Here is a 13120-nt window from a genome sequence, read left to right on the forward strand (position 1 = left end):
TGGGCTATGTACAGGTGCAGTAATCTGTGAGCTGCTCTGACATTTGGTGCTTAAAGCTAGTGAGGGAGATAAGTGTTTCCAGTTTCAGAGATTTTTGTATTTCGTTCCAGTCATTGGCAGCAGAGAACTGGAAGGAGAGGCGGCCAAAGAAAGAATTGGTTTTGGGGGTGACTAGAGAGATATACCTGCTGGAGCGTGTGCTACAGGTGGGAGATGCTATGGTGACCAGCGAGCTGAGATAAGGTGGGACTTTACCTAGCAGGGTCTTGTAGATGACATGGAGCCAGTGGGTTTGGCGACGAGTATGAAGTGAGGGGCAAGCCAACGAGAGCGTACAGATCGCAATGGTGGGTAGTATATGGGGCTTTGGTGACAAAACGGATTGCACTGTGATAGACTGCATCCAATTTGTTGAGTAGGGTATTGGAGGCTATTTTGTAAATGACATCGCCAAAGTCGAGGATTGGTATGATGGTCAGTTTTACAAGGGTATGTTTGGCAGCATGAGTGAAGGATGCTTTGTTGCGAAATAGGAAGCCAATTCTAGATTTAACTTTGGATTAGAGATGTTTGATATGGGTCTGGAAGGAGAGTTTACAGTCTAACCAGACCCCTAAGTATTTGTAGTTGTCCACATATTCTAAGTCAGAACCGTCCAGGGTGGTGATGCTTGTCGGGCAGAAGGGTGCGGGTTTTACTAACATTTAAAAGCAGTTGGAGGCCATGGAAGGAGTGTTGTATGGCGTTTAATCTCGTTTGGAGGTTTATTAGCACAGTGTCCAAAGAAGGGCCAGATGTGTACAGAATGGTGTCGTCTGCGTAGAGGTGGATCAGAGATACACCAGCAGCTAGAGCGACATCGTTGATATATACAGAGAAAAGAGTCGGCCTGAGAATTGAACCCTGTGGCACCCCCATAGAGACTGCCAGAGGTCCGGCTAACAGGCACTCAGATATGACATACTGAACTCTTTCTGAGAAGTAGTTGGTGAACCAGGCGAGGCAGTCATTTGAGAAGCCAAGGCTATTGAGTTTGCCGATAAGAATGCGGTGATTGACAGAGTCAAAAGCCTTGGCCAGGTCGATGAATACAGCTGCACAGTACTGTCTTTTATTGATGGCGGTTATGATATCGATTAGGACCTTGAGCGTGGCTGAGGTGCACCCATGACCAGCTCGGAACCCAGATTGCATAGTGGAGAAGGTACGGTGGGATTCAAAATGATTGGTGATCTGTTTGTTAAATTGGCTTTCAAAGATTTTAGAAAGACGGTGCAGGATGGATATAGGTCTATATTAGTTTAGCTCTAGAGTGTCTCCCCCTTTGAAGAGGGGGATGACTGCGGCAGCTTTCCAATCTTTGGCGATCTCAGATGACACGAAAGAGAGTTTGAATAGGCTAGTAATAAATGTTGCAACATTTTCGGCTGATAATTTAGAAAGAGAGAGTCCAGATTGCCTAGATTTGGGTGAAGAAGAAGCGGAGGGGGGGCGGCAAGTTGCTGCAGAGGGTGCTGAGATGTTGGCAAGGGTAGGGGTGGCCAGGTGGATAACATGGCCAGTTGTGGAAAATTGCTTATTGAAATGATCAATTATTGTAGATTGATCGGTGGTGACAGTGTTTCCTATCCTCAGTACAGTGAGCAGCTGGGAGGAGATGCTCTTATTCTCCATGGACTTTACAGTGTCCTAAAGTATATTGGTTCCTGAAAGGTTGCATATCGCGGGAGCTATTAGATGCTAATGCAGAATGCCTCAGGATGTTTTTGTGCTGGTCAAGGGCAGTCAAGTCTGGGGTGTCCCAAGGGCTATATCTGTTCTTAGTTCTACATTTTTTAAATGGGGCATGCTTATTTAAGATGGAGAGGAAAGCACTTCTGAAGAGCAACTAGGTATCCTCTACTGATGGAATGAGCTCAATATCCTTCCAGGATACCCAGGTAAGGCTGATTAGAATGGCCTGCTCGCTTAAGTGTTTCAGGGAGCATATCCCAGTTTATGTCACCTAACAGTACGAACTCTGAAGATAGATGGGGGGCGATGAGGGAGATGAGATGAGGGAGGTCTATAACAAGCGGCAATGGTGAGAGATTTGTTTCTGGAAAGGTGGATTTTTAAGTAGAAGCTCAAATTGTATGGGCACAAACCTGGATAGTATGACAGAACTCTGCAGGCTATCTCTGCAGTAGATTGCAACGCTGCCCCCTTTGGAAATTCTATCTGGTCGGAAAATGTTATAGTTAGGGACTGAAATGTCATGATTTTTGGTGGCCTTCCTAAGCCAGGATTCAGACATGGCTAGGGCATCCGGGTTGGCGGAGTGGGCTAAAGCAGTGAATAAAACAAACTTAGGGAGGAGGCTTCTAATGTTAATATGCATGAAGCCAATGTTTTTACAGTTACAAAAGTCAACAAATGAGAACGCCTGGGGAATGGGAGTGATGCTGGGGGCTGCTGGGCATAGGTCTCTCTCTACATCACCAGAGGAACAGAGGAGGAGTTGGATTTGAGTACGGCTAAAGGCTACAATAACTGGTCGTCTAGTGCTTTCGGAACAGAGAGTAACAGGAGCAGGTTTCTTGTCGCAGAAGAATAGATTCAAGGCATAATGTACAGATAAGGGTATGTTAGGATGCGAGTACAATGGAGGTAAGCCTAGGCATTGAGTGATGAGAGGTTTTATCTCTAGATGCACAATTTAAGCCAGGTGAGGTCACCGCATGTGTGGGGAGTGGAACATAAGGACTAGCTAAGACATATTGAGCAGGGCTGGAGGCTCTAAAGTGAAATAATGCAAAAATGATTAACAAAAACAGCAATAGACAAGGCGTATTGACATTAGGGAGAGGCATGTGTAGCCTAGTGATCATAGGATCCACTAGATCATAGGGTCCAGTAAGTAGCTAGGTGAGCTGGAGGCATGGCGATTCAGACAGCTAGCAGGCCGGGGCTAGCAGATGATTCTCAGGGGGACGTCGCAACAAGAGTCTGTTGAAACCCCCTCGTGCGGTTACGTCAGTAGACCAGTTGTGATGGATCGGTTAGGCTCCGTGTCTGCAGCAAAGGGTCCAGCCAATTGGCAGAAGAGGTATTGAAGGCCAGGAATTATCTGATGGAATTTTTGGGCTAGCCAGGAGAAGGGCCTAGCTCGAGGCTAGCTACAGGCTAACTGGTGCTTGCTTCGGGACAGAAACCCCCTCGGACGGTTATGTCGGTAGGCCAGTCGTGATGGATCGGCGGGGCTCCGTGTCGGCAGCAAAGGGTACAGGACAATTGGCAAAAAAAGTAATTGAAGCCCAGGGATTGCTTGATGGAATCTCTTCAGCTAGCCAGGAGATTAGTTTGAGGCTAGCTCCAGGCAAACTAGTAGCTAGTTAGCTGGCTAGCTTCAGAAGGGGGTGCCCGTTAAAAAGTGTAAATATAGCAGATCCATACCACATTGGGTAAGGCGGGTTGCAGGAGAGTATGTTCAGTCCGTAGATGGAAAATTAGATTAAAAAAATAATATATACTAAATATATGAGAAGAAAAAATGATATATACAAGGGACGGGACAAGACAATCAAAACAGACTTTCCCACGGCTACGCCATCTTGGATATATAGAAAAGCTATTGGGAATTTGGGAACGTTTGTTGCTAAGACTGAGATTTGGTGATGGAGTTTTCCATAGTTTGTGTAGATGTTTCGTATCAGGGTCTTTGTTTTCTTTTACAAAATGGAATGCTCTATTACAATCTATTTACTGTATTTATACAACCACATTAATTAATCTAGCTTGATATGTTCTGATGAGTAAACATATAAACTACATATGGGTAGCTAATGAGAAAAATAACAGTTAGGTTTGATGGCACCTCCTACCGTGCTGCAACCTTCATCTGTATCTCAGCCAGTAGCACTACCATGTGTTCCATGACACATGAATCCTATTAACCCATTGGCCACACAAACACACAAATACAGAAAGATAGAGACACCTACACTCACCTCCCTGTAACCCCTGGCTGTGAGTCAGTTGAAGGTGTTATCTGAGGGTCAAGGAACATCGACCTCTCTTCCTGTGTGAACCCAAGCCCTTCTCCCCCATCTCTCCCTTCCTCCCCCATGTCTCATGTTCACCCCCATCTCTGCCTTCTCTACCTTCCTCCTTCATCTCTCCCTTCTTCCCCATCTCCCTCTTCCTACCCCATCTCTCCCTTCTTCCCCATCTCCCTCTTCCTACCCCATCTCTCCCTTCTTCCCCATATCCTGTTCTCTCCCATCTCTCCAATCTTTACCTTTCTCCCCCTTCCTCCCCCATCTCTCCCACCTCCTGTTCCTCTCCATCTCTCCCATCTCGCCTTTCCTCCCCCATCTCTCCCATCTCTACCTTCCTCCCCCATCTCCCCCTTCCTCCCCCATATCTCCCTCCCTTCTTCCTCCATCTAATCTCTCCCCTTCTTTAATCACTGGTATCATGACCTCTGTAAATTGGCCTCAATTATTGAGTGTCATATAAGAAAGAGGGCTGTCGTTCAAAGACCATCATGGCTCCAGTGTGAGAGGATGTATACCATAGATGTTTCTACTCCAAACAGCCATAGAACTTATATCCATAGCATGAAACCAAATAATCCAACCATAGTTTAAGTCTGTGTGGGCTGTGTTCACTTGTGAATGCAGCCAAAATGGATCTGATTTAGGTGACAATGAACATGGGACTAAAGAAGAACACATAACTCCATGGAGGCTCAGTAGATTCCACCGCTCCTGTCGTTGTGGGTGGTGTGGGTGGATGGCAGCTGTCTGTTTTTACGAGCATGTGCCCTGGAAGAAATTAGTTCCAATCCTGATGCACAGAGCAAATGAGAAACACACAAAGGGGGTCGGCCCTGAAGATGAACGACAGGGAGGATCTATCTCTCGTTTCCACGCCCTGGAATGACCTCCGATACCTCTGCACGACAAGCCTCCCACAGCATTCCTCAGCAAGAATGCGTGTGTGTGTGCAGCAGACACACCTGAGGGTGTGTGCACAGTGCAGCTGTCTCCATATTAATATACTGTAGCAGATGATAAACTAATGTACTAAAGAAGTGCTGTAGGAAGTCACGCTGACACTATATAACTCAGAGGCCTGCAAGGATCTTGCTGTGTGTGTGTGTGTGTGTGTGTGTGTGTGTGTGTGTGTGTGTGTGTGTGTGTGTGTGTGTGTGTGTGTGATTCTGACACCAGGCCACTCTTTAGAGAACTAATTGCCCAGAGTCCAAACACCACCATCAGAAAGTGTAAACAGTCCTTACAAGTCATGCAATGTACTTCCTATACAAGCCTAGAACTAATGAGCCCAAGCCAAGAGAGAAGGCTTTGGTCGACACAGCTTAGACCAATGAATAATGAGTCTGTTCCTGTATGCATTAGAAGTGGTTTCCAGAAATGGTTTTAGAAGCTTCTGAATGGCAAATTGACATAATTTGAGTCAATTGGAGGTGTACCTGTGGATTTATTTCAAGGCCTACCTTCAAAATCAGTGCCTCTTTGCTTGACATCATGGGAAAATCTAAATAAATCATCCAAGACCTCATCAAACCTCAGGAAAAAAATGGTTGACCTCCACAAGTCTGGTTCATCCTTGGGAGCAATTTCCAAACACCTGAAGGTACCACGTTCATCTGTAAAAACAATAGTACACAAGTATAAACACCATGGGACCACGCAAACATCATAACGCTCAGGAAGGAGAAGCGTTCTGTCTCCTAGAGATGAGCGTATTTTGTGCAAATCAATCCGAGAACAACAGCAAAGTACCTTGTGAAGATGCTGGAGGAAACAGGTACAAAAGTATCTATATCCACAGTAAAACAAGTCCTATATCGACCGCTCAGCAAGGAAGAAGCCACTGCTCCAAAACCGCCATAAAAAAAGCCAGACTACGGTTTGCAACTGCACATGGGGACAAAGATCATGTTTTTTGGAGAAATGTCCTCTGGTCCGATGAAACAAAAATGGCCATAATGGCCATTTAGACCATCGTTATGTTTGGAGGAAAAAGGGGGATGCTTGCAAGCCGAAGAACACCATCCCAACCGTGAAGAACAGGGGTGGCAATATCATGTTGTGGGGGTGCTTTGCTGAGGGGGGGACTGGTGCACTTCACAAAATAGATGGCATCATGAGGGAGGGAAATTATATGGATATATTGAAGCAACATCTCAAGACATCAGTCAGGAAGATGAAGCTTGGTCGCAAGTAAGTCTTCCATATGGACAATGACCCCAAACATACTTCCAAAGTTGTGGCAAAATGGCTTAAGGACAACAAAGTCAAGGTATTGGAGTTCCCATCACAAAGCCCTGACCTCAAACCTATAGAAAATGTGTGGGCAGAACTGAAAAAGCGTGTGCGAGCAAGGAGGCCTACAAACCTGACTCAGTTACACCAGCTCTGTCATGAGGAATGGGCCAAAATTCACCCAACTTATTGTGGGAAGCTTGTGGAAAGCTACCTGAAACGTTTGACCCAAGTTACATTCAATTAGTATTGCCTTTATAATTGTTTATGTAAACTTCTGACCCACTGGGAATGTGATGATAGAAATTAAAGCTGAAATAAATCATTCTCTCTACTATTATTCTGACATTTCACATTCTTAAAATAAAGGGGTGATCCTAACTGACCTAAGACATGGAATTTTTACTAGGATTAAATGTCAGGAATTGTGAAACACTGAGTTTAAATGTATTTTGCTAAGGTGTATGGAAATTTCCGACTTCAACTACACATACAGTATATACACACCGGACTCAACGTCAACAGTGAAGTGGCAACTCTGGGATGCTGGCCTTCTAGGCAAGAGTTCCAACAAAAATGCCATATGTTAGACTGGCCAATAAAAAGAAAAGATAAAGATTGGGAAAATAACACAGACACTGGACAGAGGAACTCTGCCTAGAAGGCCAGCATCCCGGAGTCGCAACTTCACTGTTGATGTTGAGACTGGTGTTTTGAGGGTGCTATTTAATGGAGCTGCCAGTTGAGGACTTGTGAAGCGTATGTTTCTCAAAGTAGACACTCCAGTCGACTTCTCCTCTTGCTCAGTTGTGCACCGGGGTCTCCCACTCTTCTTTCTATTCTAGTTAGAGCCGGTTTGAGCTGTTCTGTGAAAGGAGTAGTACACAGTGTTATATGAGATCTTTGTCCGAGATGAAATAGCTCCGCACAATAGCTCCTCTGGCAGATACTATACTAAATGGGCTGTATAGTGGTTCCTCCTTTAAAAGTTGCGAGCTTGCACCACTGGACATAGAGGTACCCAGCGTCACAGTTTCATTGCTCCAGACCACCACAAGGGGGAGTTAAAGCACTCATTATGCATTTGGGTGCCAAGGTTTTTATGTAACCAATCATATCGAGTGGTTCCAATGATGAATTTTGACGCGAGCCACCCTTGCCTTTGTGACGTTCTTCAACAAAGATGGCTAACAAAACATTATGGTGGAACCAGACGTAAGTTGTTATAACGTCATAACGAGTCAAGCCAAAAATGTACAATTGAGATGAATATATTAGTTAATGTAGAGACAAACATTTCTGCATATTTTTTGGTCATAATGTTCATTTACGAAAATTGCTATTTAGCAAGTTATCTGGCTAGCTAACAATAGCCAGCTAGCTTCTTGGATATAGGGGGCGCTATTTTAATTTTTGGATGAAAAACGTTCCCGTTTTAAACAAGATATTTTGTCACTAAAAGATGCTCGACTATGCATATAATTGACAGCTTTGGAAAGAAAACACTCTGACGTTTCCAAAACTGCAAAGATATTGTCTGTGAAAAAACCCAGATAAAAATCCAATCAGGAAGTGCTGCATTTTTTGAAACCGCCTCATGGCAATGACTCCTTATATGGCTGTGGAGGAGCTAGGAGTCAGCTTACGTTTTCCACGTTTTCCCCAAAGTACCGCAGCATTGTGACGTATTTGGAGGCATATCATTGGAAGATTGACCATAAGAGACTACATCTACCAGGTGGTCGCTTGGTGTCCTCCGTTGCAATTATTGCGCAATCTCCAGCTGCAGTATTTTTCTGTTTGCTTCTGATGACAGGCCAACTGCCACCACTGATAGATTATCGAATAGATATGTGAAAAACACCTTGAGGATTGATTCTAAACAACGTTTGCCATGTTTCTGTCGATATTATGGAGCTAATTTGGAAAAAAGTTTGGCGTTGTAAGTGACTGCATTTTCCGGTATTTTTCTTAGCCAAACGAGATTAACAAAATGGAGCTATTTCGTCTACACAAATAATCTTTTTGGAAAACATTTACATTTGCTATCTAACTAAGAGTCTCGTCATTGAAAACATCCGAAGTTCTTCAAAGGTAAATGATTTTATTGGAATGCTTTTCTTGTTTTTGTGAAAATGTTGCCTGCTGAATGCTAGGCTTAATGCTATGCTAGGCTATCAATACTCTTACACAAATGCTTGTGTAGCTTTGGTTGAAAAGCATATTTTGAAAATCTGAGATGACAGTGTTGTTAACAAAAGGCTAAGCTTGTGTTTCAATATATTTATTTAATTTAATTTAATTTGCGATTTTCATGAATAGGAAACGTTGCATTATGGTAATGAGCTTGAGGCTATAATTACGCTCCCGGATACGGGATTGCTCGACGCTAGAGGCTAGCTAATGTAAACTCACCCCATTCCGTACAAATGTGCGCAACCGCAACATTCAAACAAGGCTACAAAGAAAACGAATGGGACTGTAGCGACTATGTTGACTTCAAAATTGGGGGTGTGAACTAGGTTTCTATTCAAGCGTTGATCGACATGGTAATGGCTCTATAGTATTGGAGAAGTTGAAAAAACGGACCCTCCGTTACATCGTGACGTGTCATGTCGGAACGTACAGCACGCATAAAGCAACTATTTATGTTTTACAATCTCTCTCCACCAGGTGTAGCACTTCTCTCATTGTTTAAAAACAAGAAATGGACAGTGACGGGGGTAAGGGGGGGGGATACCTAGTCATTTTTTGGCGTCATCATTGCATACGATCATCATTCTCAAAGCAGCTGTTTACTTCTAAGATCACTTTAGCACCGCCCTAAAAACCAGATTCAAATTCGACACAAACCTTCTAATAGGTATGTAATGACACATATAAACTCTTTATAGTGTTTTATTTACATTTTAGAGGCAATAGGGTGATAAGTTGGACAGATCGAGTGAAAAAAAGCAATTTTTCCACGCACATCTCTCCTTCTCACTATCACGCATTAGTTTCGCTCCACCACCCGCCATTTTTAAAAAGACCCGACGGGGCTCATTGCCTGCTTGAATTATGCAGAAACGGGCAGCATTCAGGTCATGTAATTGATCATGTTGGAAAGGAGAGAAATTGCGCTTTACAATGGTATTGACATTACAGGTGATCTGTAAGGATTACTTTTTGGGGGGGCTAAAATAAGGGCAATTGCACGGACCAAGGTGATGTACGAGTTTACATGAGTTTACGTTAGTGTTAAGAGAATGAATTTGTAATTCGTATTGTTTAATGTTTTAGGGACTCCTGAGAAAACCAGCAAACCAGGCTGTTGTCTTGTGAAACAGTAGATGTAAAGAATCTAACTAGCTAAAGCATTTACTGCAAATTGAATGTACATTTGTGTAAGCTTGTCTTCAAATGCAGCTGAAGTAACATAGCTAGCTAACTATTTAACTGTATGCCTATGGATGTGTAGCTAGCTATATTATGTAGCCGATCTATGTATGGACCTTAAAACGTTAGGTTCTGAACTAATATTCATACCAATCTATGAACCTCAGCTATCATAGTTGTTGTATCAACTTCAAGTCTGAATGGCATTAATGAAGCATATGGATAGAGTAGAATATAATAACTTTATTGTGCCAAGGACGCAAGTCCTATATACAGTAGTTATTACCATGCATGAGATTCCCACATTGTAGCCTGTACATGTACTCTTCCTTAGCAACTAAAGGTGCGGTTCAGGTGTGAATCTCTGAGACATTATTTTTCAGTCATATCAAACTCCATTATTTGAATGATGCTGTGTCTGCATGTATGTATTACAATTATACACTTCAACAGTGTTTACCACTCCTGCTCCTGGGACATCAATGATTACACATTGTGACTATGCAATAGACTAGAAACACGATTGATTTGTAATTCATATATAGAAAAAAAACTATGCATATCTAACGCCCTTCATCTGCATTAATCTGAGGACACAGGATAGTATTTCAATGAGATCATTTCAACCAGTGGAGAATGTGAACGCTTTATTGAAAGAAGTTCATTATCCAGGTGTTATAAATACATAAATGCATTATAATTATGATAATTTTAATATTATAAATACAAGTTCAACCTTTACTTAAATGCACATATGGTGTGCATTCTAAAACGAGGAAGAAAGACGAGGTGGGGAGAGAGGTGTTGAAGACAGAAAGAGAAAGAGGTAAGAACAGTGGCAGACAGCATATGATTCATGAATTACAGTGCTACCCTAATATTCTCGCAGTTCATCACAATTGCAGTGTCTCCTAACCATCCTTGGGCCCCCAGTTGGATCGAAAGTTATCTTAAGAGCGGGTGAGGTGGCTGACGGGACTGGCTTCCTCTCTCACATGAAAACATACCTGCAGACGAGAGACAGATGGATAGAGAGAGAGCATGATTAAGCCTTGTGTTTTTTATTCTAACACGGTCAGTCATCATAATCATCAGGATGTTAAATGCAAAACTGACGTATTTGTAGGCATATCATTGGAAGATTGACCATAAGAGACTACATCTACCAGGTGGTCGCTTGGTGTCCTCCGTTGCAATTATTGCGCAATCTCCAGCTGCAGTATTTTTCTGTTTGCTTCTGATGACAAGCCAACTGCCACCACTGATAGATTATCGAACGAGGAAGAAAGACGAGGTGGGGAGAGAGGTGTTGAAGGCAGAAAGAGAACGAGGTAAGAACAGTGGCAGACAGCATATGATTCATGAATTACAGTGCTACCCTAATATTCTCGCAGTTCATCACAATTGCAGTGTCTCCTAACCATCCTTGGGCCCCCAGTTGGATCGAAAGTTATCTTAAGAGCGGGTGAGGTGGCTGACGGGACTGGCTTCCTCTCTCACATGAAAACATACCTGCAGACGAGAGACAGATGGATAGAGAGAGAGCATGATTAAGCCTTGTGTTTTTTATTCTAACACGGTCAGTCATCATAATCATCAGGAGGTTAAATGCAAAACTGACCTTGGCTCATTAACTCTGGGACTATTACATCTCTGTCTGTATTTTAATGTAAAGCATCTCTTTAATAATACTTCCTGTTGACCCGACCAAGTGACATCTCACCTATGATCATGCTGTGCCCTCTGTGTCAGCCAGTTCAGATGTGGGAGGGGTTTACCAAAACAGCTCATATAACCTAGAGGATTCAGGGAGAAAGGGAGAAAATGAAGAAGAGAGACTGTTTGTGTGTGTGTGGTCTCACCTGGTGTCCACACTAAGTGGCTACAGAATACTTTATGCTGAAAAACAGACACGAGGACAAACAATGGAAGATAATGTCAATAGAAGAGACTGTATGTGACACAGACACCTATCGGAGTGTACCTGAAACATTTTAATATAGAGGGCTATGTGTCTCACCACTTGGTTATTGCAAGGCTAACCCCCACTTGATTATTCCCGTCATTCTTAGCTTAGCTAAATGGTATAGCCGTTGTGCTTTCTCAATGGACATTCGGGTGCTTTCGTAAATTCGCTCTGGATATCTATATGCTGGACAATAGAACGAGTCAAAATTCACCCAAGGCTGAAAAATGGCTTGAGAACGTTGGCTAAACTGGAACACTAGCACGAGCCCATAGCAAATTAATAGAATCGAACGTTCGCAGAGCCTGTTTTGACTGGAGTGATGCTTAGAATTCTATAAAAATGTATCCCTTTTTATTTTACCACTACAATCTGTTCGTCGGACGAAACTGGAAAAAAACAACTTGTGTAGAAAGTTAACATCCGCACCTCGATGGTGTCAACTGTGCTTATGTCTACATAATAAAAAAAGTAGGGAAAAAATAAAAACCTCTGACTATTTCTGGTCTTGCAATCGATTACAATGGTGTCTGTGTAACAGTTTTGCTTCCGTCCCTCTCCTCGCCCCGACCTGGACTCAAACCAGGGACGTTCTGCACACATCGACAACAGCCACTGTCGACGCACCGTTAGCTTGGGTGCTTGACTGCCGTCGTAAGGCCACAGAATGCTCAAATCAACCCTACTCCTTGGTCCGAATGTCCAGTGTGCGCTCAGAGAGCGAAACGTCTGAATTTACAAACTGACATTTTTTCTCTGAATGGAAACACCATAATATTAATCAAATGAAATAAGCCATATACTATTACAAAAAAGGTTTTAAATTATCTGGTAATGCCAATACGGAATACTATCAAATGCTTCTCAAAGATGAACTCTGCTGGTCAAACTAGCAATAACTTGCAGTAACAGAAATGGCGTGCCACAGAATGCTGCAGCAGCACACCGGGTGTGCCGCAGTATGACGCAACTTTTAAAGGAGGAACCACGGTAACTCGCTCATGACGACATTCCCACACTTTATGTGGATGTGAAGGCTGCTCTGTTTTTCTTAGAGGGATCGTGACGGACCATTTTTTTCTAGTTGGCTCTTGAAGATTGTTGTGGCTGGATATAGATTTTTATTACACCTGTGGTCTGCCTGTCTGTCTGACATTTATTAAGTACTTTGGTCACTCTTGACTTGAGTTCACTAGCCTGTGAATCTGTGCTGCCAGTGGATTTGCCATAATATGACTGTTGGACTATAGTCCCTCTGAATATTATCACATTCTACATATCTATACCTGTTTCTTCACAGGAGAGTCCACGTATCTCGATGACCACGGACCCCCAGCTCCCAGGGTAAGACCCTTAATACAGCAGTCCCTCTTTACTTTTCATCACTCCATCTTTCTATACCTCACACTTCATCTTATCCATGCTCTCTACCCTCTTTCTCTTCCCCCTCTCCTTGTTTCTTTCCCCCATCTCTCTCTGATGTGCTGCCCTGTGTGTGTGCCAG

At 43.1% G+C, this 13120-nt stretch overlaps 1 protein-coding gene across 1 annotated transcript in view; it reads left to right on the forward strand.

Moving 5' to 3' along the window:
• usta (uronyl 2-sulfotransferase a) overlaps nt 1–13120 on the forward strand; it is a 159544-nt gene that overhangs the window by 111094 nt on the left and 35330 nt on the right. The window contains exon 2 of the mRNA XM_029631924.2: nt 12917–12960. Within this exon, the coding sequence (XP_029487784.1) occupies nt 12917–12960 (44 nt within the window). The remainder of the gene's footprint in view (nt 1–12916; nt 12961–13120) is intronic.

This window comes from Oncorhynchus nerka, linkage group LG24 (genome assembly GCF_034236695.1).
Source record: "Oncorhynchus nerka isolate Pitt River linkage group LG24, Oner_Uvic_2.0, whole genome shotgun sequence".
In the NCBI taxonomy this organism is placed as follows: Eukaryota; Metazoa; Chordata; class Actinopteri; order Salmoniformes; family Salmonidae; genus Oncorhynchus; species Oncorhynchus nerka.